The sequence below is a fragment of the Hypomesus nipponensis genome, chromosome 23, assembly GCF_054491055.1.
Source record: "Hypomesus nipponensis isolate SF chromosome 23, ASM5449105v1, whole genome shotgun sequence".
NCBI classification, from domain to species: domain Eukaryota; kingdom Metazoa; phylum Chordata; class Actinopteri; order Osmeriformes; family Osmeridae; genus Hypomesus; species Hypomesus nipponensis.
Genome location: NC_140383.1, coordinates 6,624,215 through 6,651,170, shown reverse-complemented (window position 1 = coordinate 6,651,170; position 26,956 = coordinate 6,624,215). Strand labels below are relative to the sequence as shown.

The 26,956-nt window shown below is 48.0% G+C and overlaps 2 protein-coding genes across 5 annotated transcripts; one reads left to right on the top strand and one right to left on the bottom strand.

The window, feature by feature from the left end:
- Nucleotides 1–745: 745 nt before the first annotated feature.
- On the top strand, nucleotides 746–8,265 carry LOC146233992 (uncharacterized). Its single transcript, XM_084689147.1, has 7 exons — nucleotides 746–1,455; nucleotides 3,511–3,732; nucleotides 4,090–4,260; nucleotides 4,360–4,491; nucleotides 4,623–4,792; nucleotides 6,341–6,577; nucleotides 6,814–8,265. The coding sequence occupies exons 1-7, from the start codon at nucleotides 969–971 to the stop codon at nucleotides 7,003–7,005; spliced, it is 1,611 nt and encodes a 536-aa protein (XP_084545273.1). The 5' UTR covers nucleotides 746–968; the 3' UTR covers nucleotides 7,006–8,265.
- Nucleotides 8,266–26,301, bottom strand: abcb6b (ATP binding cassette subfamily B member 6 (LAN blood group) b). 4 transcript variants are annotated; one of them, XM_084689146.1, is made up of 18 exons: nucleotides 26,250–26,301; nucleotides 25,239–25,458; nucleotides 23,467–23,559; nucleotides 22,456–22,648; nucleotides 22,127–22,248; nucleotides 21,867–21,976; nucleotides 21,680–21,745; nucleotides 21,422–21,547; nucleotides 20,543–20,619; nucleotides 20,387–20,450; nucleotides 19,662–19,747; nucleotides 19,464–19,524; nucleotides 19,089–19,193; nucleotides 11,466–11,640; nucleotides 11,251–11,363; nucleotides 11,042–11,136; nucleotides 9,635–9,703; nucleotides 8,266–8,450 (listed from the first exon to the last, which is right to left on the bottom strand). In XM_084689146.1, exons 2-18 carry the CDS (start codon nucleotides 25,309–25,311, stop codon nucleotides 8,357–8,359), a joined length of 1,722 nt encoding a protein of 573 aa, XP_084545272.1. In that variant the 5' UTR covers nucleotides 25,312–25,458; nucleotides 26,250–26,301; the 3' UTR covers nucleotides 8,266–8,356. The 4 variants fall into 4 exon arrangements, with proteins under 4 accessions (XP_084545272.1, XP_084545271.1, XP_084545269.1 ...); XM_084689145.1 differs by lacking the exon at nucleotides 26,250–26,301 and adding an exon at nucleotides 25,708–26,110 and having other exon boundaries at nucleotides 22,127–22,173; XM_084689143.1 differs by lacking the exon at nucleotides 26,250–26,301 and adding an exon at nucleotides 25,708–26,109.
- Between the last annotated feature and the right edge of the window lie 655 nt (nucleotides 26,302–26,956).

Sequence of the window (26,956 nt, the reverse complement as noted above, 5' to 3'; positions counted from 1 at the left end):
AACTGCGTTGACAGAACACAGAATGCACTTCCCCTGAGCCATAGAAGGACTTCCCGAAGCGTTCCATTAACTTGCACAACGGTGACTCTTAAAGGATTTATGGGGAACTGCACCATATTGCATGCTTAAGCAGCTAAAAAGGGTGAACACATTAAATCAAAAAGTCACAAACCCAAGAATGATCACACAAGTTGTCTGACACAGTGAGAAACGCGAGTAAACGATTGGTCTAAAGAGACTTAAGTAAAATACATAAAAAAATACCATAATATGCTACCACACACGGATGGGAATGTTGTTTTATGATTACGTTATTTTTGTTATTACCACTGGATGGCACTATCCATGCTTAACCGGTTTTCATGTTTTCCCACCACAAAAGCCTTCCACCTGTTGGATATGGAGCTACTATGTATTGCATATCTCCCCCCTTCCATTCCATCCCGTTCTTTCCCTCTCACGCACACACACATGTTGAAAAGAGGGTATTCTTGAATCATGTGAATCATGAATAATGCACTGTATGTTCAAAAGCACTGCCCTCTCTATGCTCAGCAAAGTGGGCAGAAAGTCAAATACGCTTCTACTGGGCACCGCAATGACAGAGCGTGGCCCTGTATCCTCTTGCATGTCACTCTGTTCGGGCTCCCTGTCCCACACTCTCGTCTCTACCCCACCCACTCCCCCTCCCCCTCCCGCATGTCAGAGCCAGTGGGATGGAGTCACTGTTGCAGATTACTCTCCATCTGGATGCTGCTCTGACCCCTTTTAAAGTCCCCTTTTAATGAAGACAGTTTGATAAGACAGTCAAGAGCAGTCGAGTCTGTGCCTTGAGAACGTTGATGTCTATAATAAACGTGTACATTTTTGTTCTGACTTTCAGTCTAAGCAGGGAAAGTTTTTTTTCTCCCAAAACTTAAGTGCGTAACTAAATTGTCCCGCCAAGGCAAGCATCTTGGAGCACAAATATGAGGATTCTTTCGAGTCGAGTATTTTTCGTAATTTTGGTTCTGTTTATCGGCGATTGCTGTGGCTCTCAGGTCAAATTTGGTCGTTTCGATAAGTGGGTGAAGACGGGCTTTCAGTACCTGAAGTTGAACCTTTGCCGCAGGGTTTCCTCCATGTCCGAGGGAGAGTGCAAGCGGCTGTCTCACCTCCAGCTCAGCGGGGTGGCGGTGTACGTCTCAGAGCCAAACTCTGAGAAAGTTGTCGCTTTTCTTCCAGATTCATATTCCACAGGGATGACGCCATCAAAACAAAGCAGCTTTGGCATAACTTCGGTTTTGGAGGACAGCAGGCGTAATCAAGATTTTTTCCCTGGATCGACTGCGCATGATGCGGTGCTGGTTATAGATCCAAGTCCGGGAGAGAGTTTTGGGCATCCCGTAGTCCTTTTCTATGTTGACTTAAACACCACCAAGAAAAAGTGTGCGCATATGGAAGGCATTTATTTAGGTAAGTGATTGAAACGGACACAATCAAAATATGTTATAAACAGTAACCCTTAACCAGACAGTCAAAGGATAATAATTAGGTATGTGATGGTCAGTAAAATCTTTTCATGAAAGTGTTTTATTATAGTCTAATTCCATACAGAGAAGATTGAAGGCAACTGATGACAAGTTAGTGTTTTATTATCTTAACAATACAGTCTGAACTGTAGAGGTTCAAATACTGTGATACCAAAATTGGGCAGTGTATAACAGTGCGTGTGTGTGTGTGTGTGTGTGTAAGCAAGGGAGATCCTGAAACTGTATGTGTGTGGTTGATTTTTTATTTCAGTTTTTGTGAAAAAGTGTAAGAGAGCAATACAAATATATGGTTTGGCATAGTGTGCGTGAGTGAGTGTGCATGGTGGCTGTGTCCATTGTGTGTGTGTGTCCATGGAGTCCGTGAGGTGTGTGTGTGTTTGTAAGCAGTGTTCTCAGAGTTGTGTGGAGATGCCAGGTCCTGATTCCCTGCTGTGATACCAGGGCCAGACGCATGGTTGAACCAGTAGTCATGCATTCACAATCAGACCAGTCAATAATTTATCCAGAGTGTGTGCATATGTGTGTGCGTATATTTCATGTCCTCACACTGAGGTGCAGTACCCTCAAACTGGCCTATTCAGCCCCCAGCTGCCTCCATCCTGCTGATGCACTTTGACAAACAACTGTACTCTCAACTGACCCTCTTCACTTCCCATCCCCTGTCCTGTCTCGGATCTCCCTAGTCTATAACATTTACATTTAGTATACACTTTTATCCAGAGCGACTTACAGTAAGTACAGGGACATTCCCCCCCGAGGCAAGTAGGGTAAAGTGCCATGCCCAAGGACACAACGTCATTTGGCACGACGGGGAATCGATCCGGCAACCTTCTGATTACTAGCCCGACTCCCTCACCGTACACAACATTCAGGCTCACGGCATGATGAGACAACAACTTCACAGCTACAGTTGTGAGCAGTCAACACCTTTTATATTGACACTTATTGATGAGTGCATTGATAATAAGCTGCTGGATGAGAGTAGAGCGTAGTTTGGAGGTGTGGGGTCCCGACTGTAGTGTAGAAGGGATGAAGGAAGAAGACGAAAATGGAGAAAGAGAAAGCCACATGTGGGCTCGAGGGGAGGAGAGGATTATTTGGAGTTTAGTTCAGTCACGTTAGGGCTTCGTCTGGAAATGTTTTGGAAGTTTGCGTGTGTCCAGGCTTGACCACCTCATCTGAAGTTAAGCGGGAGAAATTGGAGAGAAAGGGAAAAAAACATCTATTTTTACCACATTTGAAACTCACTCAGGTTTCTCTGTATTCAATATAATGGGAGCAGGGAAATGAGCTACCGCAGAGCAGAACATGAAAGCTGCTTCTTTGCATTGCTCCATCCTCTCAAAGCTTCTGAGGGCAAAGGAAATGTTCAGTTGTGGCTTGAAGTGGTTTGATCAGTTGATTGAAAGAGGGATCAAGACGATGGTACTTCATCTTACTGCAAATTTGTAAGCCACTAGCATTTACATGACAACACGCTCCACTCAAGGGCACTGACTGAGCCACATCCATGATATCTGTAGTCGAATGGAACGAGAAGCTTCTGCTGCACGCCGTCGTTCTATTTCCTCCATTAAAACATCATGGGCTATGTTTTATAGATGAAAAGAATGAGACACATTGTAAAAATCATGAAACAGGCACACATCATTTGTGTCTGTCTCTCAGGCATTCATTCTTAGCCTCTCGTTATCTAAGTCTCTCTCTCACACACAAACACGCACGCACACACACACAACAACACACTGCTCATTGTGAGTATTCATCTCACATGACTGGTAAACCTCTCTCACATCTCTGTCACTTTTTTCTCATGACAGGAAATTAATATCAGTTCCACAGCTTTGTCTAGTTAAAGGCAACACACACACGGGAAAACATAACTTGAGCGAGTCTCCTTATGGGTCTCACAAGTGTCCATTATGTTTGGTCTCACTAACAGTAAAATAAAAGTGGTTGGTATGTGTGTGTGTTGTAGGTGAGGAGTGCCTCACCCTGGCTCTGAAGAGCCGCTGTCAGAACCAGCTGAAGCGCCGGCAGACCACCAGCGACAGGCTGATGGGGAACGTACGGACCCACCGCACCAGCCTACCTCAGCCAGGCCGGGTGGAGCGCAGCGCAGGGCTCTGTGAGGTCCACTTCCTGCCTCTGGTGGTGGGGGTGAGAGACGCTAACCGCACCCAGAGGCTGCGCTGCGTAGGTGAGTAAACCCAGAACAACATTCTGGGTGCTCAAGGATATAATAGTACACTACTACTCAGTGTTGAGTACTTTCGAATTGAAATACTATTTTACTGCTCTGCATGGCACTTATTGTGTCTGGATGTTTGTGAAGCACTACAGCAAATGTCTGTCAACACTCCACCGTTAAGTAGCAATGTAAGCATGCTGTGGTGTTGACAGCCCCCTACAAAGCTGTAGCTCGCTGAGTGTTTCATCATCTACCACGGCGGCTGGCCATGTGCAGAGCAGTTACAATACAGTTTAAAGATTTCCTCATTGACGCCAAGTGACATTTGTAAGTTACAGTCACGTTTCCCTTTTCCCCCTTCCCCAGACCACCCAGACTTTGCCCGCTGTCCCCAGCCTCTGCTGCTCACCAGCCCCAACCTGCCAGTGTCCAGCTGTGAGCTCAACAAGAACACCCGTCGCTGCCACCAGCAGCCCCTGGCCACTCACCTTTCCTGCCGCCTGTATCAGACTTGCGACCATGCGGTGCTGCTATCAGGTACACCTGCCATCTGCCTTCATGTGATTCAAATCCCTGATTCTTTCCTATGCTTGGACCACTCTTTTAATGTCTCTCTGTGTGTGTGTGCGCGCGCAGGTGGCTGGCAGGAGCAGATTACATACCAGCGCCATGCCCAGAACCTGCAGTTGTTCTACAGGATGCTGAGGGCCAACGGCTTCCACAAGGACCACATCAAGACCTTCTTCGCTGGGAACGGACAGCTGCCAGGTGAGGCAGCACATGGTCCGGACGAGCTAGCCATCCACCTCGAGCATTTACCCCACCCCCCATACACCTACAGTATATCTAACCTGGTATCATGCCGCTAACACCGACACGTCCACGTCCCGTGTGCGCAGTGGAGGAGGCTGAGGGGGCGTATCCCGCCACAGAGAAGGGGGTGATGAGGAACCACATCTCCTACATCTGTCGTAAGCAGCACTGCGCTGACACCCTGGTCCTCTACCTCAACAGCCCCACCCGCAACGACGGCACCATGCTGCTCTGGGACGGCAACTACAATGGCATTGTGAGTAGATCACACACACACAAACACACATACCATTCTATTTACACACAGACAACCATTGGTGTGTGTGGTAGTAGGAAGTTGAGGTGGAGGAAGCTGAGGAATGCAGGGACTCTCATCTTATCTGGGTGCTAATGGGTCCAGTGTGTCCCATATAACCCAGCCCCCTTCTCCACTTCAAAGGGGCTGGCGCCCAATCCCTGGAGGAACAAGCAGGCGTTCCCACCACATGACTGGAGTAAATACCTCAGCCCCGAACCCCTCATAGCTGCCCATCCCTTCTATTGATGCAAGAGGAATGCTTCCTCCTTTGGTGTCAATCTCCCAGACCCTCCAGCGTGCTGATCTGGCTCCTAATAGGGTGTGTGAGGGGTGAATGTGTGTGAGGGATGGATATGTGTTTGTGTGAGAAAGAAATCCGCCACCCCTGTCGTTGTGTACATCTGACATTCCGGATAAGCCCACAGCAAACTCCAACTCCAACCCCAGCATCCCCCCTGCATCACTGCTCAGGAGCCCCGAACATTTCAGCATTGTTTACAGTCGAGGGGGCCGAGGAGGGGGGCTTAGTGACAAAGGCATGGAGAAAGGACAGCCAGAGCCTCCTTAAGCCTGCAATTTCACTTGCACACAAACACACATCCTCCTCACCCTCTCAGGATCTGTAGAGAAGACCTCCCACCCGCCTCCCCATACTCTTTCATCTCTCTGCTAATGCTCCCAGCCTGGAACACACCCTTGTTTAATAACAACGCCGCTCCCTCCTCTCAACAGCACTCATCTTTCCCCTTCTGTTCGGTCTACGTCCCACAATCCCACATTTCTCTCTCGCGGCCTGTACTTCTCTCCCTTCCGACCTCTCATGGGGTACAGGTCAAAGTAATCCAGGCCATATGCCGGGAGGGCTGCAGAGACAGAGTGGCTGGTCTAAACAGTAATCCCCTCTGCCCTCTGTGACAATAGAGAGACTCAGACTCCCCTGAGACTGGGACTAGAACCTGATCCCCAGACACACAGAGAGGCAGGCAGGCCGGGCACTCGGCAAACAGACAAGCAGATTGGCAAGTGGGCTGGTAGACAGGCTAGTAGTCAGACAGGTAAGACAGGCACAAAAGGCCAAGAAGGCAGAGGGGAGCTGGCTGAGACAGGCATACAGGGACAAAGGAGTCTTCCCCAGAGACAAAGACCACACATGATCGCTGTGGACCACCGGACAGAAATCCCCAGAAGGAGAGGGGGGCTGCTCTCCAAATTGATTTATTCAAGCTCCTCCAGCCTGTTAAAACGACACCACAGCACACCCTCCACACTGACAAAACCCTCTCCCCTCCACATCACGCCAGTCAAGTCTTGCAGCGTGTGTGTATAACAGCAGCACAGATAGGATAAGAACGCCGTGGATGAGGGTGAATAATCGACATCTTTGTCCGTGTAACGTAACTACACCACATACACACTGCATCTCTCTTCTCACAGTGAAGTGGATTCGGTGTGAATGGGACTGAGTACTGACTCCTGGATGTGTGTACACCCCCTTCCCACCCCCAGGCAGACCTGAAGGAGCGTTACTCTGTGGGGGAGCTGCTGGCTGACCTGGCAGGCTGCAAGGCCAGCAGGGTGCTGCTCTTCGTGGAGCAGAGCTACAGTGGAGTCCTCAGTAAGCGGCTGCGGGGGTCCCTGAAGCATCTCAATGTGGTCCTTCTCAACAGCCTGCCCAGGGAAGACATGGCCAAGTACTGGGCCTCCCTTCACCCGGCTCAGTGCGTCATAGACCACCTCAACAAGGTGCGTGAAACTAGGAGTCTGAGGACGGCCTTATAAGCTGGCTAAGAGATACATTGCCACTCTTCAGGCTATATAAGGCTGCATAGGAATGTATCATGTAGACCAGTACCCCATAAACCACTTCAGTATGTTAAGATTCCAATTATTTATCGGACCATGCAACACTGTACATGGACATAATAAAAATAAACTGTCAGTATCCTTAAATGTGTTTCTCATCCTGTCATCTCTCTCAGGGGATTGGAATGCCTCTCATTCTGGATTCGACAGCCAGCCTACTAAACGTGACCTTAGCAGGGGCTCCATGCAACGCCACCCCCCCCCTGACAGAGGCTGAGATGAGGAGAGAGTACATGGGCTGTCAGAACCTGCCCACCGCCCTCTGGTACCAGAACCGCCGGGGAAGACCCCTGGATAGGAAGAACTAAGATCTTAAACACACACGCACACACTCACGCACAGACAGAAACACCCACACATGACACACACTAACACGAAACCAACGCACTGCATACCACACGTGCTCTGGCACAGAACAAATGACTGTAGATGCCTTTGTTGACTTTTAGTGAGTTGGTTAAAAAAGTTGGTTTACTGTATATCCCAGTCTGTCTCCTCATTCTACCAACCCCAACAGATACGAGTAAAGTGTTCAATCCCTTGCATAGCCCCAGTCATAAACCCAACACTCGTACAGTAGATGTGCACAGCTCCAAAGTGTTTTTAGATAGGAGAGGGTGGGTGTGTTGACGTAAGACCAAAACGTGTGAGTGTGTGTTAGATGTCCTCACTGTGACCTCCAGCGTTGCCACTGGAACGTCGGTGACTGTGACAGTCGTCCTGAGGGGGGTGTCCGTTAGCGCTCCGGTAGGAACACAGGGTTCATCTGGGGGACACGGGCGCTCTGCGGACCGTCGCTCTGCTGGGGTCAGTACTCACACTGACAACGCCACTCCGCCCCACACCTCACGGCCACTTGAACATTTCAGGACAAATCTCCAGTCTCCTCCCTGAACGGCCGTCGGCTTAGCCAGCTAACGCAGCGCGGCCCTAGGCCTATGGTTTAATGATGAGGCACTGAGTACTGCCCTCTCAGCTACACTGGTGTCTCTGACGCGCTCTCAGACCGGCCTCCTCACCACAGCACTGGCACCGGAGCAGTCAGTCAGACCAATGGCCAGAGATTCCACTCCAGTGCTGACAGACACACCTTCAGCACACACACACACACACACACACACAAGCTCTATCACTTAAGAAGCTCTGGCCTTCCTTATTGCCGATGTGAGAAGCATTCCAACCCCCTCCCCCCACCCCCTCCCCTTCATGGTTCTTTTCGTTATCCCTTGACAATAATGCAACGATACTTTGTGTTGAGAATAAACAAAAACAAGAAAAAAGGTTTTGTATAGGCCAGAACAATTACATGTTCTACTCTGTAAATATATTTGTCTTGTACTGCTCAATGAATGATTAGGTTTGATGGCAATAGGATTGAAATAATCCTGCTTTCTGTGTATTTTAAATCATAACTTGTGTAAGCAGATGTACATATTGGGAAATAAATTAACTTTTGTACATACAGTAGGTATGTTTGTATTTATTGCCACGTACTTTAATGATGGTTGACTATGTAAGTGTTTCAGAAATGGACGATGTTGTGATAAATAAAACAGTAGACACAGTGATGATTTGGGATCTGTGTCTTTTTACACATGGAGATGTGCCTCAAAACACAGTTTGAAGATATGTACAAGAAGCTTGAGGGCATGGCTGGGGTCATCTCTGGTCAGTGTGTGTGTCTGTCTCTGAGTTCTGTTGTTTCAGCCACATGGCTGCATACAACCCTCCGTGGGCCAGCAGCTCCTCATGTCTACAGACAGAGAGGGAGGGAAGGAGAGATGGGGGAGGGAAAGAGATGTTCTTAACATTGGTAGCTCCTTTAGACACAAAGAGAAATCCCAGGCAGTAGAAGACTTCTCAATGCCACCTCTTAGTTATGTTCAAACATAGCCGAGGTGGAAGTTATCTCAGCTATGAGTGGACATTGAGACACCATTAAAGTGGTGTTTGTATCAGGGCAGGAGCCAGTCTGAGACAAGCTGTCCCAAAAATGGAACATCACACCAGGAACGCCTCTCCTCTTTGTTGACCTTAGGACACTCTGCCCCAAACACTCTAAACTTCCCTAACTTCAAGGCTTTCAAGTATGAATAAGTAAAAAGAGCTGCGCAACACCTGTTGGGCAGACAAGCCCAGGACAAGGTGGTTCAGCTCAATTGATGCCTTCCTTCTGAAAGCACTACCCCCTCACCAAATTCCACTTCTACCCACCTCCCCCTCATCTTGAACCCTCTTTTCCTGTGTGTGTGTGTATCCTGAGCTGGGGTCCCTTCAGGTTAAAATGTCTGTGTGTGTGTTTACATCACAGTGTCAGTCAGAGTTGAATGGTCCCGGGTATGGGGTTCCATCCCTGTGCCTGCAGGGGCCTGGAGGTGTGGGTCTTTATCCAGATATGATGTGTGTGTTCCCTGTGACCAGGCAGACCCCGAGCCAGTCCCATCTCTGGCCCAGTCGTCTCTCTAACTGCCCTGAGGGGGCCGCTCCCTCACTAATAGCCTTGGCTCATTTACCTGGCTCATCCACAGGAAACAACACTCAAAGACTGGGCCGTGCCGCCTTTGATATAGGAGCTGACAAGTCAGACACCTCTCTCTCTCTCTCTCTCTCTCTCTCTCTCTCTCTCTCTCTCTCTCTCTCTCTCTCTCTCTCTCTCTCTCTCTCTCTCTCTCTCTCTCTCTCTCTCTCTCTCTCTCTCTCTCTCTCTCTCTCTCTCTCTCTCTCTCTCTCTCTCTCTCTCTCTCTCTCTCTCTCTCTCTCTCTCTCACACACACACTGAGGTCACTACTGATCTGGAGATAACAGAACTGCAGCACTCAGACACCCGCTCTCCCTCCAGCCAGCGCCTGGATCCCATGCAGACCAGGGTGTCTCTGTGAGGGCTCCCCGGGCATGGCTGAGCTGCCTGGCTTGCTGCCTCAGTCTGCTCCGACTCACCTCCCTCTCTCTGCTATACGGCCCTCATCCACTACCAGGATCTGGTCACAGCCAACAATGGTGGACAATCTGAAATAGGACACAAACATGGATGGCAGAATTATGGAAGGGTGTTTAGGTGCTATCGCACATGGATGCCCTTCAAGTGGTGTCAGAATGCACACACACATGCGTGGACGCACACAGATGCCCAAAGAAACATGCACCCATGCGCACACACGCACACACCACACAGCCCCCTTCATCTTGAAACAAGGCAGGGTGACTGTATTGATTGCCCTGTCTCAGATCAAAGTTGTCCCACAGTATCAGCATCAGAGCAGGATCAAAGTGGAGCGCTCTGATCCCTGTCTGTTTACAACGCTCAGACGCAAAGGAACGACAGGAGGAAGACACACAGGGAAGAAAGGAGGAAAGAAGTGAAACAAAGATATAATTAAACCAGAAAAGGAGGGGCTTGAAGTGAGAAGGAGTGTTAAGGTTAAAAGAAAGAGAGACAGAAAGGAGAGGTGAAATAAGTAGGGGATGGCAGATGGATGGTGATGAGAATAAGAAGAGGAAAAAAGACAGAAGGGATAGAGAAGAGAGAGAGAGTGCAGAAGAGGGAACTTGAAGAGTTGGCTGTGTGGATATCAAGTGTGTTGAGTTGTCTCGTAAAAGCTGTAATACATAATCATTCCTGTGTAATGACTAGCAGACACACACACAAACACACACACAAACACACACACGCACACATGTTCCTTGTTAAGAACTCTATGAGAACTGGAGTGAATTACCATTAAATATTAATGCTCTCTCTTACAAGTTCTGTATTTTGATTAAAACATCCACTGGAAAGTAAAGCCTCTATGGTCTGACTTCCTACAACCCCAGCAGAATTCAATATTTGCATGTCTGTTTTCCGTATTTAATAGAAACCTCTGTCGTAAGTGTATTCGTGTTAGCTCCGGGGGAGGTGAGCTTCAATAAATACAGACACGTGCCTTTTCAAAGCCAACTCCACTTTGGGACACAGTCACTTTGAAGACATTGGTTTGAGGGTTTTAAGGACGCCGTAATCAATTTAATCAGTGGCCCAGACCTTCCACAGATGGCTCTATTGAAAACTCTGTCAATAGATGGATATCTGCTGGATCAGTCAGGGCTTTGGAGCTTCTAAAGAGAGCTAGACTGACACCTTCTATGGCGTAATGCCCTTGAGACAGACACGCAAGCCCAGATCCTTCTGTCGGACAAGAGATATCAGCATGGATGCTTCTCCCTCTACTGTTGTCACTCCTGGGGGCGTCTCTACAGGTATGACCTCACTGTAAACCCTCGGCCCCCCCCAGACAGAGCCACACAGACACAGTGGTAACCCTCTCATCCCTCCTCCCATGCTGGCCGGCCGGCCGGCAGGATCACCTGTGAGCCACCACGATGGTGGTCCGGTTGGAGCACACGGTGGCCAGAGAAGCCTGGATGTTGCGCTCCGTCTGGGTGTCCAGGGCGGAGGTGGCCTGCGGCGAGGGGCAGGGGAACGTGGAGGTGAAGACAAATGAAAGACGTGGAACTCCTGAGACAACACTGTCAATGAACCCACAACTGGAGAAGCCAACTGTCCGGTCTCTCACCTCGTCCAGCAGGATGACCCGGGGGTCTTTGAGGATGGTGCGGGCGATCGCCACTCTCTGTTTCTCCCCCCCGCTCAGCTTCAGACCTCTCTCCCCCACCTGAGTCTCGTAGCCTGGAGGGGGCAAGGTTAACAGTAGTCATCATCATCATCCTCATCCTCCTCCTCATCATCCTCATCATCCACATCATCCTCCTCCTCACGGTGGTGTCTCACCCTCAGGCAGAGTCAGGATCTTGTCGTGGATGTCAGCGGCGAGGGCCGCGTCCTCCACTTCCTGTTTGCTTGCGGTGACGCGTCCATAGCGTATGTTGTTGCCGATGGTGTCGTTGAAGAGAACCGTGTCCTGAGGAACCACGCCGATGTAGGAGCGAAGAGACGACTGGCTCACCTGGACCAGGGGAGGGGATAAGGCAGGGGGGAGGGGATCAGGCAGGGGGGAGGGTCAAATCCTTTATGACAGATATGCCATATGGCCCTACTGAGTCTATACATCTGTGTCTTGAGTGAATGCAGCTTTTCCATTCACTTTGCTGCTGTATTCCCAGTGTTCTCTCATAGCAAAAAATCAACACTTCAGACCCCCCCCCCGCCCCCTCCTCTCTTTCTTCCCATCTCTGTACTTTGAAAAGTTCTAGAGAGCCAGGTGCACAGGGGGTAAAGGAAGAGCCGTCTTCTCTGAAGATCTGAAATAACCAATTATTGGGGCTGCATGGTGATCTCCCCATGTTGAACAGTTTTGGGGAGGGGATGGTACAAAGGGCTGCTCAGGTAGCCCCCCTGCTGAGATCCAAAGGTTGGCAAACACTGCGGGGTAGTGCCAACTGACTTCAAGGGCTGGGAGTAGAGCTGGGCCTGGGCATTAAGATGCAGGCAGATGCACTCTGTCTATGCTGGCTTGTATGACTGACATCATCGTCAGTCAGTCAGAAAGACTGAGGTCCTAAATGGATATCGTACTGCATGATCAAATGCAACATAATCTAGAACAGAATATGGACATATGGGACGTGTGTTGAACAGTACTGAGGGTCTCACTCTGACACACACACACATAGACACGCATTTACACAGATATTTATACTTATTATTGTCTAATATTTTTATATGCGAATTTAGATGCCTGGTTTGTTGAGATGAGCCATTAAACATGTGGTCTGAGTTGTTGTCTCTCATCTCTTTCTCAGTCTTCATCCACCATTACTCTGTGCTGAAAGGACACATTTCTCCAGTTCCATACTTCTAGCTCCAAGCTTCTCACAGTCACACTTACTTCCATGTATAGATATGACATTTATAGACAAATTAACAATCAGTTAAGTCAAGTGTCAGGTGGCTGAGCGGTTAGGGAATCGGGCTGGTAATCAGAAGGTTGCCGGATTGATTCCCGGCTGTGCAAAATAACGTTGTGTCCTTGGGCAAGGCCCTACTTGCCTCAGGGGAATGTCCCTGTACTTACTGTAAGTCGCTCTGGATAAGAGTGTCTGCTAAATGACTGAATGTAAAAATGTAAATAAAACAATAATTTCCTTCAGACAACAAGAATCCTATTCCTAAAAATGTCTTCTAGACCCTGACAAAAAACGGTCAGTGTTGATTGGTCTAACTCTAATCCAACCATTCATCACTGTTCTGGCCTCCATCGCATGATTGCTCTCCCAGTCTGATCCAGCTCGCTGAGGTTAGCACGTCCCTCTCTAGCCAGGGTGGGTTTAGCATGCTGCTCAACCTGGCCAGGGTCACACAGGAAAATGGTTCTTATCAGCTGTATTGATTGGGCAGCTGTATTTATTTGAAAAACCCAGTGAGGCTACTACTGCCCCACAGTCAATATGTCATTAGCCATAGATGTATGCCGATGATTACAGCTACAACCAACAAGGTCGAGTTGTGGTGGATGATGACTGATCTGAGAATCTCCGAGAGGTGAGTCAGGGAGAGCGTGCCTGAGAGAGGATCTGAAATCCTCCACAGGTCTGATGTTTCAAGTTTTATCTATACACCAGTCTTTTACACTGAGAACACAGGGGGAACCGATTCCCCTGGAGGTCTGACGAAAGTGGTTCCCCCCCTGTATATTACAGTCTAACTATTTATAAATCAAAACAGTGATGCTGGTGATGTATGTTACTATTATCATTATGTATAACTCGTTTTATCTATACACCAGTCTTTTACACTGAGAACACAGGGTGAACAGATTCCCCTGGAGGTCTAAGGAAAGTGGTTCCCCCCCTGTATATTACAGTCTAGCTATTTATAAATCAATACAGTGATGCTGGTGATGTATGTTACTGTGATCCCCTAAAACAGAGAAGAGTAAAGCAGAGAAGAGTACAATAGAGTACAGTAGATTTTAGTAGAGTCCTCATCAATAATGCAAACCTATTTTTGAAAAGAAAGGGCAAATATGTTTTCCAAACTTCTTTTAGTTTTTTTTCTGTTTTACACAAGGTTTTCTTCAATTCCACACCTTTTTATAGTCCTCCTGCTTGGTGCATCCACAGGCTGAGCAACTAGGGAGAAACTCACTGCTGCCATATGATACAGGCCTAAAGCTGAAGTCACAGCATCTCTACACTGGGCCATCTGGTGAGCTCTGCTGCTACGCCACACTCAGGAAACGACATCACTCTGGATGACAATCATCACATCTTGTGCTTTTGGAAGGGATGTCGTTGCTGTTGTCCTTTAGTGTCTGGAAATCCCAACTCTAGAATGTGAAGTGCACACAAGTGGATGACTACAACTCTCTTTCAACTTCCTCCAAGATGGATTGAGAAATAAACAAATAAACATGACTTATAAAGGGGGCTCTGACTGGAGAGATTATAAAGTTGATGTTCTGTGAGTGTAACAGTCACAATGACTTCTAGGTTCAGTTGGAGCTGGAATCCATCAAAACTTCACACTGAAACCACCACAATACTGCTCTCATTTCCTGGAAGCCTTTCTTGGCGGGTTATCTTTCAGTTTCCCTTAACTACATTTTTATTGTGTTTTCGTATTCATCCCGTTCTGGTCTGGACGAAGCAGACAGAGAAACCGCAGATCAAATGCGTCTGCTGGACAAGAGACGAGAAAAGAGGGAGAGACGGAGAAGGAGAGAGAGAGATGAATAACGGGGGGAATCAAAGGGTGTGCAAGAGATTGATGGAACATGACATTGATTTGGAAACGTTGCCTTGTTACATTAGCAGACGCGGCCCACTCATAGTGCGTTTGTCACAGAAGGTTGGAGTGTGATGAATGAAAGGAAACGTATGAAATTCTGATACGGACAACGTGAAACTCCATCCACAGCAAATTCTATCCATGCCTGGGTTCCTCTGATAGTTTCCCTGCGTGGCAACATGTGACTGGCGCACTGGGGCTGTAACCGTTTACTCACAAGGCACCCACCGGCTCCTGTGAGCCGCTAACTATGCATGTGTGCCTAACCTGGACCAAATGTAGGAATAACATCTTGTTTACACGAAACCTTCACAGCCTGCTCTGCTTAACACTTCACAGGGCTGTTATATGAACTCCACACTCCACAACCACCACTAGTCAGTCCTAAGACCTAACTAGAGCCAAACCTCCGGCTCCATTAAACACTTTCCATATATAGAGGTTGAGGTCATCACCTACAATATGGTGGGTCTACCGATATCTACAGTGTTCGCCTGCTGAGCCGAAGGCAAGTCATGGATTCGGAGAGAAGCCACCACATGTTCAGGTCCTAGTTCTGCTCACCCACTATGTTACACATGCTAGCAATATAAGACAACACCGTCACAAAGGGAAGGTAAAAAAAACATAGGAGATGACGAATATTAAGACTCAGCATTCAAACAACACAAATAAGTGAGTCAGCCTAATAATGACCCCATATCAGCTTCTACAGTCTGACTAACATACAGCTGTGGAATGGTAGTAACATTCCCCATCATCTTTTCCATTCACAATTCCCCTCTAATTAAACACTTTCTCCTAAACTGTGGTTGTCAAACCCATGGTAACACAACCAGAGTTTACCCACAGCTTTTTTGTGGTCTGGTTTATGTTTGTTTTCAGGCTAATACTACTTCCTGCAGCCCACACTAGCCTAAGGTTTGCAAGATGCTAGACATGGAGTGCCATGAACTGTTAACAATGGCTAGCATGACAAAATGTCCTCATTGATGTGTTGGAATGTGCTGGTGTAGCCCAACCTAGCCTATCCTAGCTTAGCTTAGCCTGGCACATCCTAGCCTAGCCTAGCTTAGCAAATCCTAGCCTAGCCTAGCAGTGCATTCAGAGCACTGCCACATGTGCCGCTGAGGAGAACATGTGGTCCGTCAGCTGTTAGTGAGCCTGGCTGCCTGCGCTCTTTTCCTCAGGCTCCTCGGCGCTCGCCGCTCACTAGATCAATGAGCCTCAGCAGGCCGCCTCCTTCGGCACACTGGCAAAACAACTTTGATACTCCACCATCAAAAGGCCCCTTGTAATGCCTTTGAAAAAAAAATCTTTATGACCCACGGAGTTTCTCTGACATGAAATGTTAAATACTTCACGCTCCTTTTATCTAAGGGCCTTGTTACAAGGCATCAGTTCCTCAGTTATTTTACCCCCCACCCCTCTTCCTCTTTGGAGGGTTATGGACGGAAGGAAGGATGATCTCAGAGGACGCGTGGACCAAACCATCAGCTTACACATTAAGGCTTTGCCTCAATAGACTCATACTAATTACTTCTTCTAAGTTCCAATCAGTCACATACATTCATGTAGCTAACTATACCAACTTCACTATGCTCAGACTAGTTTGTTCTGCCTGGTCAGACACCTGAGCTGTAGACTGGGGCTTGATCTCTGCAGTAGGAGTACACTGGGAAGGGCCTTGCCCAGAGCCATGTTCACAGAACACTCTGGTCTTGCCACTCCTCACTCATCCTGTATTGTTTTCACCTCTGTGTTCCTGTCTGGACAGCTGGGACCGCAGTGTCCTGTTACACATCAGCTTCCTCTCTCCAAACACAGACTCGCAGGCGTCAACAGTGCAGCATGCCAGGCTGAATCACTGACCGGTAGAAGAATGAGCCCAGCCCCAGGTGACAGGACAGGCATCAAAGAGACACGGCCAGCCGCAACCATCCCGGTCCATTACAGCCCAGGAAGGAGGGGCTTCCATGGGAAATGAGCTGCTGACAGAGGAGCTGACAGATGTGTTGCTACAGTCCCAGTCCACCCCTCCTTTCCTTTCCCTCTTCTCGTTCCCTCTCCCCAGTCCTTCCCTCTCCCCTCTTTTCTTCTTTAATCTTCATCTTCTCCCTCCTCTACTCCTCTTTTCTCCCTTCTCTTCTCCTCCTCTCCCCTCTTTCCCTCTACTCTCATCCTCTCCTCCCTCTCTACTCATCTCCTCCCTCTCCTCTCATCTCTAGACCCTCCACGTGCAGATTGCCCCCTTTCATCCCTGGACTGGCCCTGCTGTTCTCTGTCTTCCAGTAAAGACATTCTAAGATAAGATGAATGCCAGCCTCATTCCTTTGTTGTCTAAAAACAGAAGGATAAAGTCCGGCTCTCCAGAGACAACTGAGAGAGGGACAGCAGGATAAGAAGACACTGCTGGGATATTCGACCCCTTGCCTTTAGGTTTGGGGTAATGAGTGGAATGTAAGTGGTAGCACTAACCTCTTGACCGCAAATGGGGGGTGTCTTTGATCAGAGTTGACCGGGTGGTCAACCAAGAAAGACTATATTTCACTTCTTACTTACTTCCTTTCTACTATGGCCAGACACAACTATTATTAACACTGCATCACTGATCCTAGATCATTTTCTCAATGCATGCAAGTACCACCCCAGGAACCTTCCCCCCGTAACTCTCCCCAGGTACTCATTACTTTTCTAGGGCAGGAACAAGGGTCTAAATTGAGTTCCGAGGAGCAAAGAGCAGAAAACAATAATTCCCTGCTTCGGGTTGCTTACGGTGGACACAACTAGAAAGAGTATTGATTGTTATTTAATATGGTGGGAACTCTTCACCCCTGGTGTCAGCCCTGTGACAGACGTTCAGTCTTTCTGGGATTGGGACTGTAGCTCTGATGGTGTCCAACTGTCAAGGGTTTTATTGGGGAGCTGAATCCAGCGTTCTGCCCCTGGAACATGTGGACAGGCTATGAATAGAGCAATACTCTCATTCCTCTCTCTATTTCTCACCCCCCCCCCCTTTCTTTCCCTCTCTCTCTATATATTCACATGGACACATGCAACCGTCATCTGCCAAGACCTGTCAACACTACCCAACACCAAATAATCCTTCACTTCCCTTCTTTCTGACACACACTCAGCACACAAACACACACACAAAAAAAACCCACAGCTTCACATAAGGGCAATTATCACCAACTCCAGGGTAAACGCTATTGAGGTCTCGCAGACACACAAGTCGAGTTCAGGGATGGAGACAGGGAGATGGAGACAGGGAGATGGATCCGTTTACAAACAAAGCCATAAATCTTGAGATAGAAAGCCAACACCCCTGGCACCCATCAGCCTGTGTGAACGGAGCCCTTTCTCTAACATGTCCAAGTGAGTGTGTGTGCCCATGTGAGACAGTGTGTGTGTGTGTGTGTGTGTGTGTGTGTGTGTGTGTGTGTGTGAAACAACGTGCGTGTGAGTCTTGTGAGATGGTGTGTGGGTGTTTGTGTGAGATAGTGTGTGTGTGTGTCCGTGTAATTAAAAGCGCTCTCCTGTGGTGTAATTAGAACTCATAGTGTTCAGGTCTCTAATCCCTCACTGACAGGTGTGTCTCTGTAAACAACTGTCCCCACTCGGTTGTCAACATGTTTACAATTTCCCCTCAAGCACTAAGTACAGCTTGTTACACACTCCGCAACCGCACCATCGGGGCCCAAAACCCTCACCTGGCCCTGAAACCTGGTCCAACGGCAACAGTTTCACCACATCCATGAACATGCCACAGCGGAGAGCTGCTATGGCTGCAGCACTACCGGGCCAACAAGGGAAGACTTTCCTAAAGATCAATGGCAGCTCTATGGGTATTCAGCCAAAAACAAGTCAAATCAATCAACGAAACGCATTCCTACCTACCCCCTAGGTCTCTACTGAAAAGAGGTTTCAGCGTGGCCAGCTCGACCTGCATGAGTAAGGCTAAGGAAATAGAGGGATTAGCATACGACATCTAGCATGGGGGTACAGAGACGAGCGCCACTGCACCAAACATACTCTCTAAGACCCAGGGTAGAGAGACTGGCGCTTCCCTGGTCCTGAGCTCACCACAGCTCCGCAGAGACCACGCTCGTGCAAATGGGTTCAGAGTCGGACCAACACGTCAGAATAAAAGCGGGTGGCTGGCTGCCCAAGTTATAGATTCATTATTCACAAGGCTTTCAGGATGTTTTATTCACATGGGGCAGCTTGACTTGGTGATGAGAGAGACACTGAGGCAGATTGCTCCAGTTCATCTCTGTGTGTGTGTAGACACGTGGGTTTGTGCATGAGTGTGTGTGTTCTGTGTGTGTGTGTGTGTAGGTGCGTGTATGTGTGCAATCACAGCTTTGGCATGTCTGTAATTACATCCATATACTGTGCACATAAATACATATTTATAGTTGGCTTTACTAGTAAGAGAGAGAGAGAGGGAGAGAGAGAGAGAGAGAAAGAGAGAGATAGAGAGAGAGAGAGAGAGGGAGGGAGGGAGAGGATGAAACGGTACACAGTTTAGAGTCACTCTTTCATGGTTACTATCTTTATCTTTACAGAGTGAAGTACATCTGTTATTCAGTCTGCTGGCCGGGCCACCTCTGGGTGAGCTGTGCATGTGGGTGTCTGTCTAGCCTCAGTGAGCTCACTCACCTTAGAGATGTCCTGACCATCGATGTGGATACTTCCTGCCTGAAGGTCGTAGAAGCGAAAGAGCAGACGAAGGATAGTGCTTTTACCCGACCCTGACTGGCCAACCTGCACGCACACACACACACATAAACACACACGCACACAAACACACACATAAACACACGCGCACGCACACACACACATAAACACACACGCACACACACACATAAACACACGCGCACGCATGCACACACACGCACATAAACATGCACGCACATGCACGCACAAGAGTGAGAGAAAAACAGACCTATTTAACAAATGTTGTTTACAAGCTTCAGTGAAGGACTTTTTTTTTTACGGTGACCCCCTGGGGTTTTCAGCTTGTATTGTACATACCAGAGCCAGAGTCTGACCAGGCAGAACAGTGAAGGAGACGTCATGGAGAATCAGACTCCTGCTGACACACCACATACAAGACCACTTCAGAGAACAGGCTAACTCTACCGGGAGGACACAGCAGAGCCAGTCCAGGACCAGACTCTTGGTTAACGCGTCTAAATGGCAGCAGCTGTGACACCATTGGCTCTAGCTCACCCTTCAGAGTAGCTGAAACACACTCTGTTGAAGTCCACCTGGCCAGAGGTCAGCACCAACTCTGGAGCGTTCACATCGTCCTTCACCTGGACACCACACACACACACACACACACAATGTGAGAGTGTGTGTCTTTGCACGATGAAAGACGTGTACCTGGGAACGTGTTACTGAGAAGAGAGTGAAGCGGGGGTCTCTCTGGGGTTACACAGAGAGCAGCCCAACAGGCATATTAACAACCACCTTACAGCCACCACATTTCCCTCGACTAAATGACCACCTCCCCACCCTCCCACGCAGGGTCCCAGAGCTTGCTAAAGAACGGTTACAGCTTTCCAAGACAAATCCAAAAAAAAAGAGAAATCTCAACATCAAATAATGGCTTTGTTTATATTCATTTGGCTATTACCATATCAAGGGGATCTGGAGAGGCTTTGAATGCTGAGCCCTCCGCTAGGAGCAGGGTGACCGAGGCAGGGAGAGCTTTCCCACAGAGAGGCCAGGCCTTCCACAAGCACCAGACACACACACACACACACAAGCACTCACAATAACACACGTGCACATGCACACTCTCTCACACACACAGCAACCCAAGACAGCTACAGTAACACACCTCTGACTGTTGACTAACTGACCCCAGCTTTAATACTCATGAAGTTGCTTTTCAGCAGCTGAAAAAGAACCCTGAGTGGAACCTGACATTCTCCAGGACCTCCCCTCACCTCCTTCTCCTCTGTTAGGAGCTTGAACATGTTCTCCATGTCAATAAAGGAACTCTGGATCAGTCTAGGGAAGGAAGCAGACAGTTACATACAGACTCGACTGTAAAACATTAGCATTACAGAGAGTTTGCTGGGATAGCATGCTGCATGTTTCACCTGTAATAGGTCCCAAACCAGTTGAGCGGAGTGTACAGCTGAATGATGTAGGTTCCAAAAAGGACGTAGTCTCCCACCTGATAATTAGCCAATTTTGAACAATAATAATGCAATCTTTAGCATACTATCGCCAGGGTTTCGAGATAGATAGGAGAAAATATGGATTAAGGGGGACATGTGGATGGTAGTTTAAAGGTAATAAGACATGAAGATAGTAGTCTGAAGGTGAAAGAACAGGTGGATGGTAGTCTGGAGGTGAGAGGACAAGTGGATAGTGGTCTGAAGGTCATAGGACAGGTGGATAGTAGTCTGAAGGTGAGAGGACAGGTGGATAGTAGTCTGAAGGTCATAGGACAGGTGGATAGTAGTCTGAAGGTGAGAGGACAGGTGGATAGTGGTCTGAAGGTCATAGGACAGGTGGATAGTAGTCTGAAGGTGAGAGGACAGGTGGATAGTGGTCTGAAGGTGAGAGGACAGGTGGATAGTGGTCTGAAGGTGAGAGGACAGGTGGATAGTGGTCTGAAGGTGAGAGGACAGGTGGATAGTAGTCTGAAGGTGAGAGGACAGGTGGATAGTGGTCTGAAGGTCATAGGACAGGTGGATAGTAGTCTGAAGGTGAGAGGACAGGTGGATAGTAGTCTGAAGGTGAGAGGACAGGTGGATAGTAGTCTGAAGGTGAGAGGACAGGTGGATAGTAGTCTGAAGGTCATAGGACAGGTGGATAGTGGTCTGAAGGTGAGAGGACAGGTGGATAGTGGTCTGAAGGTGAGAGGACAGGTGGATGGTAGTCTGAAGGTGAGAGGACAGGTGGATAGTGGTCTGAAGGTGAGAGGACAGGTGGATAGTAGTCTGAAGGTGAGAGGACAGTTCTTGTTGTACCTGAAAGGTCTTCTGGGATACCAGGTGGGCACAGAGCAGGGAGCCTGCCAGAAGACCACAGCCAATTATCAGGTTCTGGGTCTGGTTAAGCAGGGCAAGGGAAGCATTGGTCTTCCATTCACTCTCCTACACACACACATTCACAAAGACCAACAGACACATCAAACACACACACACACACACACACATGAAGTACAAACAGCAGTCAAAAGGAACTAGATCACTGGAATTCTTTTCATGTGTCTTCTTTTACTGTACCTGGTACTTGAGAATAGCCTCCTCAAAGCAACCCACTTCATAGTTCTCTGCATTGTAATATTTCACCTGGAATAAAGGGTTGCACATTCTCAGTTACAAACTGCACATTGTTTTCCAAACCATTGTATTCCAAAAAATATTGGCTCTTTATTGAGGCAGTGCTTCGGTACTAGAAAGCTTTTCGTACTGTCTCAAAGTTGAGCAGAGAGTCGACAGCCTTGGACTTGGCGGCGTTGTCCTGGGTGTTCATGGCGCGCCTGTACTTGGTCCTCCACTCAGTGATTAAGATGGTGCAGGCTGGGAAAGAACAACCGCAACATGTCTGATGAGTAGTGATGAGTGCCAGCGATCACTCAGGGTTTAGGGTAGTTTAAGGGGTTTTCAGGGGGTGCTTATGGGTTGGTTGGGTTTGGTAGAGGGTTGTGTTTGAGCGATCAGTTTACTCACTGAGGTAGAGCACCATGCAGATGAGGACGATCAGACCAAACCACACACTGAAGTAAGAAACAAAGTAGATGATGGCAATGATGATGTCAGCAATGGTGGGCAGGATACTGAAAAGGATATAGCTGGAGAAGGGAAGAGGAGAGAAGAAAACAGAAGATAGGAGAGGAGGGAAGAGGAGACAGAGAAGGAGAGGAAGAAGAAACTGAAAATACTTCAGTTCCCATACTGTAGGCACCGAACACGAAACACTGAACTAAACACGTCAATCCCAGAGGTATGGTAAAGTCTGGCGTGCCAGCTGGTCGTCGTGGCGCCCGGCGCCGTCTCACCTGAGCAGGTTGTTGATGGAGGACGTGCCGCGGTCCACGCTCCTCAGGACGTCTCCGGTGTGGCGCTCCAGGTGCCAGCGCAGCGACAGGCCGTGCAAGTGGGCAAACAGGCGCACCTGGACCACCCTGCTGGTGTACTGCTGCACCCGCACCCACAGGAAGGAGCGCAGGTTGCTGACGAACCCCGATGCGCCTGGGCGGAGCAGAGGAGGACAGGAGGAGAGAGGGATGGGAAAAGGAGAGGGGTGTGTAGGCAGATGCGTATGTGTGGGTGGGGGCGAGAGGTTTGAGATTAAGGATGAGAACATTGGAGTGTTGAAAAAGGACTGGTGATTGAACATGAGTGTAATCGTTTCAGTCTGAGGTCTGTGTGATGTCAGAGTGTCAGTGTGTCACTGTGTGATGTCAGAGTGTCAGTGTGTCACTGTGTGATGTCAGAGTGTCAGTGTGTCACTGTGTGATGTCAGAGTGTCAGTGTGTCACTGTGTGATGTCAGACATCACAGTGTGTCACTGTGTGATGTCAGAGTGTCAGTGTGTCACTGTGTGATGTCAGAGTGTCAGTGTGTCACTGTGTGATTTCAGACATCACAGTGTGTCAGTGTGTGATGTCAGAGTGTCAGTGTGTCACTGTGTGATGTCAGAGTGTCACTGTGTCACTGTGTGATGTCAGAGTGTCAGTGTGTCACTGTGTGATGTCAGAGTGTCAGTGTGTCACTGTGTGATGTCAGACATCACAGTGTGTCACTGTGTGATGTCAGAGTGTCAGTGTGTCACTGTGTGATGTCAGACATCACAGTGTGTCACTGTGTGATGTCAGAGTGTCAGTGTGTCACTGTGTGATGTCAGAGTGTCACTGTGTCACTGTGTGATGTCAGACATCACAGTGTGTCACTGTGTGATGTCAGAGTGTCAGTGTGTCACTGTGTGATGTCAGAGTGTCACTGTGTCACTGTGTGATGTCAGAGTGTCAGTGTGTCACTGTGTGATGTCAAAGTGTCAGTGTGTCTACCTGCCCCTCCGCCCTGCAGAAACTTCAGCAGAGTGTAAACACACACCGTTGTGGCCAATGAACTCCAGCTGCTCCCTGAAGTCAAGTCATTTACTGAAGAAACACAAGCACACCCACGTATATCAGTAGAAGTGAAGACAAATGAAATAAGTCAGACAAGAGAATTTGATATGAGAATAATAAAGTGAAGAGAATCATCATGATTCATCCATTAGACCGATTATGTCTGATGTGGAATTGCCTGTGGTGACCTTTTGACTAACTTCAAGCTTCCCCCAAAAAAGTGTTCTTGCCGCTAAACTAGCTAAGTACCATACCAGCTTCAAATCTCTGAGGTTGACTTCCAAAGACAAAGTCACATAAGAGCTCTCTAAATCCTGCCAAAGGCAACCTGGCAGAAACTATCCTTACGACACACACACACACACACACGCACATGCACTCATTCACATTCATTACCATTTCGAATGGATGCTGAGAATCAGACGGGAAGAAATGGTGAAAGAAAGAGAGAAACAATGAGTGTAAATGCCCTGAGAGAAAATACACCCCTTTCTGCCTTTTGGTGGCTGTTGGGGGGGGGCAGCTGGGCGGGAGAGGGGATGTGATGGGGAGGAGGGGAGTGGGGGATATGGGGGTGCTGATTTTCAGCCCTGGCACGGGGGCGATGGGGGCCGCAGACAAAACCTCCCTTGTACCACCGTGTTAACTCCACTAAAAGCCCCTAATGCCCCCTAATCGTGACTGGCAGGGTGAGTGACCTCTCCAACCGCCCCTCTCCCACCCCTCCACCTCGCCCCTCGCCACACAAAAGAACACTTTTCTCCCCACTCCACTTTCATGTGGCTCCAAATGCCCAACTGTTATTGTGTCGTTCCTGAGCGGCGACTAGCCAATCGTCAGACACGTCCCTTGAGCGGTACGACTCGGCCTCTCCCCTCTGCTTCCAGAGCTTCCACAGTAACCGCTGGTTACTGCTAGTGGCAGGAGGGGGAGGGGGTGGGAGACCGGAGAGAGGGAAGGTAAGGAAGAGATACAGACACTCAGAGAGAGACAGAGTGGATGGTTTTGCACTGGTGCCTTTGAGGGAGACAAAATAGTTTGTTGGCTGTGGGGAACAGAGGTGGGAGTTGACGGAAGAGGTGTGAAGGCTGGTTTCACATCCGGCTGGCCCCTGGCCGAGGGGCTGAAGTTATAAGGTGTATATTGACATTTCCATTTGATTCATTTAGCAGACACGTTTATAAGGGACATTTATATGGTGCATATATATAGAATAGAAAGTTGTCAGAAAATACTTTGTTTTGGTGGTTAAGAAAGGCTAAGAAACAGGCTGTATTTCCCAGGTACATTACTAAATAACAAGGTACAGTACAATAACAGCCTCTCAGGAATGAGGTATGGTGAAACAATACAGGTATCCCAACTAGTGCAACGCAGCATCATATCTTAAGGGTGTAAAATAACATAATCAGAAGGTGATCTTTGAAACCTTGAGTCCTTTCATCAAATACTTTGTTAAAACCTATCCTCATCACATGTTGGATCACACTGCCCCCTGTTGTAAGAAGAATGACTTGCATTAATTTACATTGGTATATCCATTACTTACTTTCAACAGCACCATGAAAAAATATATACAATTTAACTTGCAGTACTGAAATAATCCAAGTAAAGTACATAACGAGAGCTACTGGTGTCTACTGTAATATAGGCAGAAGAGGCCTGTTCAAGAGGGCAAACAGACAGACGAACAGTCTTCTGAGTCTCACCTATGTTCTTGGAGTAGATGGGTACAAACACATTGATGAGTCTCTCAGTGGCTAGCAGGGCCAGGCAGAGCATCACCAACCCCTGCAGCAAGGCACTGCCCCGGGGCCAGAGGTAGGGCACCAGAAAGCGAATCTTCTGCCTGAAGCCATGCCACGTAGATGGGCTCTTCTCCTGGATACCCCTGCCCTCTCGGACTTCGGGCTGATCACCTCTGCTGGGCTGTGGATAGGTTTCAGAGGAATTGAGATCTGACCACTGAAGTATTCAGGATCCAACCTATTAGCCTACTATCTCTCATTCCCTTCATTACCTCGCTCTCTCATTTTCTCATTCACTGTACATTATGTAAGACATGCCTTGTTTGTTTTGAAAAATAAATAAAAGTTATGCAGCCTAGGCTTACATTCAAATGACTAAGTAAATGCAACACTTTAGCCGACCTCTCAAAAATGAAATAACGGTACATACGTTAACCTCAACAGATAGAGTGATTCCATCTTCTTTGGCAAGTTTGCTAGCCATTAGATAATTCTCCTGCCTAGTGGTTTTCTTCGGGTTTGTTTGTTCTTCATCCCTACAAGTTAAACTAGCAAAACTAGCTAATGGTCAACGGACCATGTCGACTTTTCTAGGCGGTTTTAGTCTTTAAAGAAACTGCAGATGTCAGCGTTTTGATGCGCGCAAAGGGGGATGCAAGGCACGGGATATGGAAAAACTTGAGTGAGATTCTATTGTTCTATTACTAATGAACATATAAGAAGTTAAACATTATTTCACCTGGTATAGCTAGTAGTATGGTCACAGTATAGTGTACACTTCACATGTGCGGTCATGTGAAAAACCATGTGAGACACATTCAGATTCTGTTTAGAAGCATTCTTCGTGGCATTATTGATGTTAACGACTTGTGGGTGCTGAAATGCATACAGCTTGTGCGTTCGGACATTCTAAACGACTTGTGTTTTTAGTAGCTACATTTATAAAATAAACATTTGAAAAACATGCTATACCTTGGATTCAATCTATTTCGCCATGGCTGTGGAATATGAGTGCCACTTGCGCCATCTTGTGGATGCAATTGACTTATACACACCACAGCAATCAACAGTATTTGGTATACTTATTGAAATGTTTCAAAGTCAAGTGTAATGGAGATGAACGCGTGTTAACCTGTATGCTGCTGTCAAATATTGTTTTGTTTTTTATTAGACACACAGAAGGACTAATACTTACACTCAGGCCCACAACATCCCACACTGACTCATGGCAAATAACCCTGGAGCATGGATGGACTCATGTTTAGGATTAACTAGTCTCTGTAGAGCATATTGGTGTCTTCCTTTCTCAGGTCTGTCTGTCTGTCTGTCTGCTGGGCTATGTGTCTCTCTGTCCGTGTGTCCTGCCTTAATACATGTGATAGTACAGCTGTGGTTCAGCAGGTTAACACTCCAGGTCTTTGTTACTGGAAGTCACGCAGATCTGTCTGTCAAGTTGGCACGTCTCACCTCCCTTCATCTCATTGTCCTCCTCCTTCATCACTCTCAGTCTTATTACCATGCCCCCGTGGACACACACAAACACACATACACACACACACACACACACCTCTTCTCTCTCTCAATCTGCCACTGATTCCCCTCCTTTTGTAATACATCTCAACCAGGAGAAATGCAATTTAGAGGAGAGGGAGAGGTGAGAAGAGAGAGTGGTAGGAATC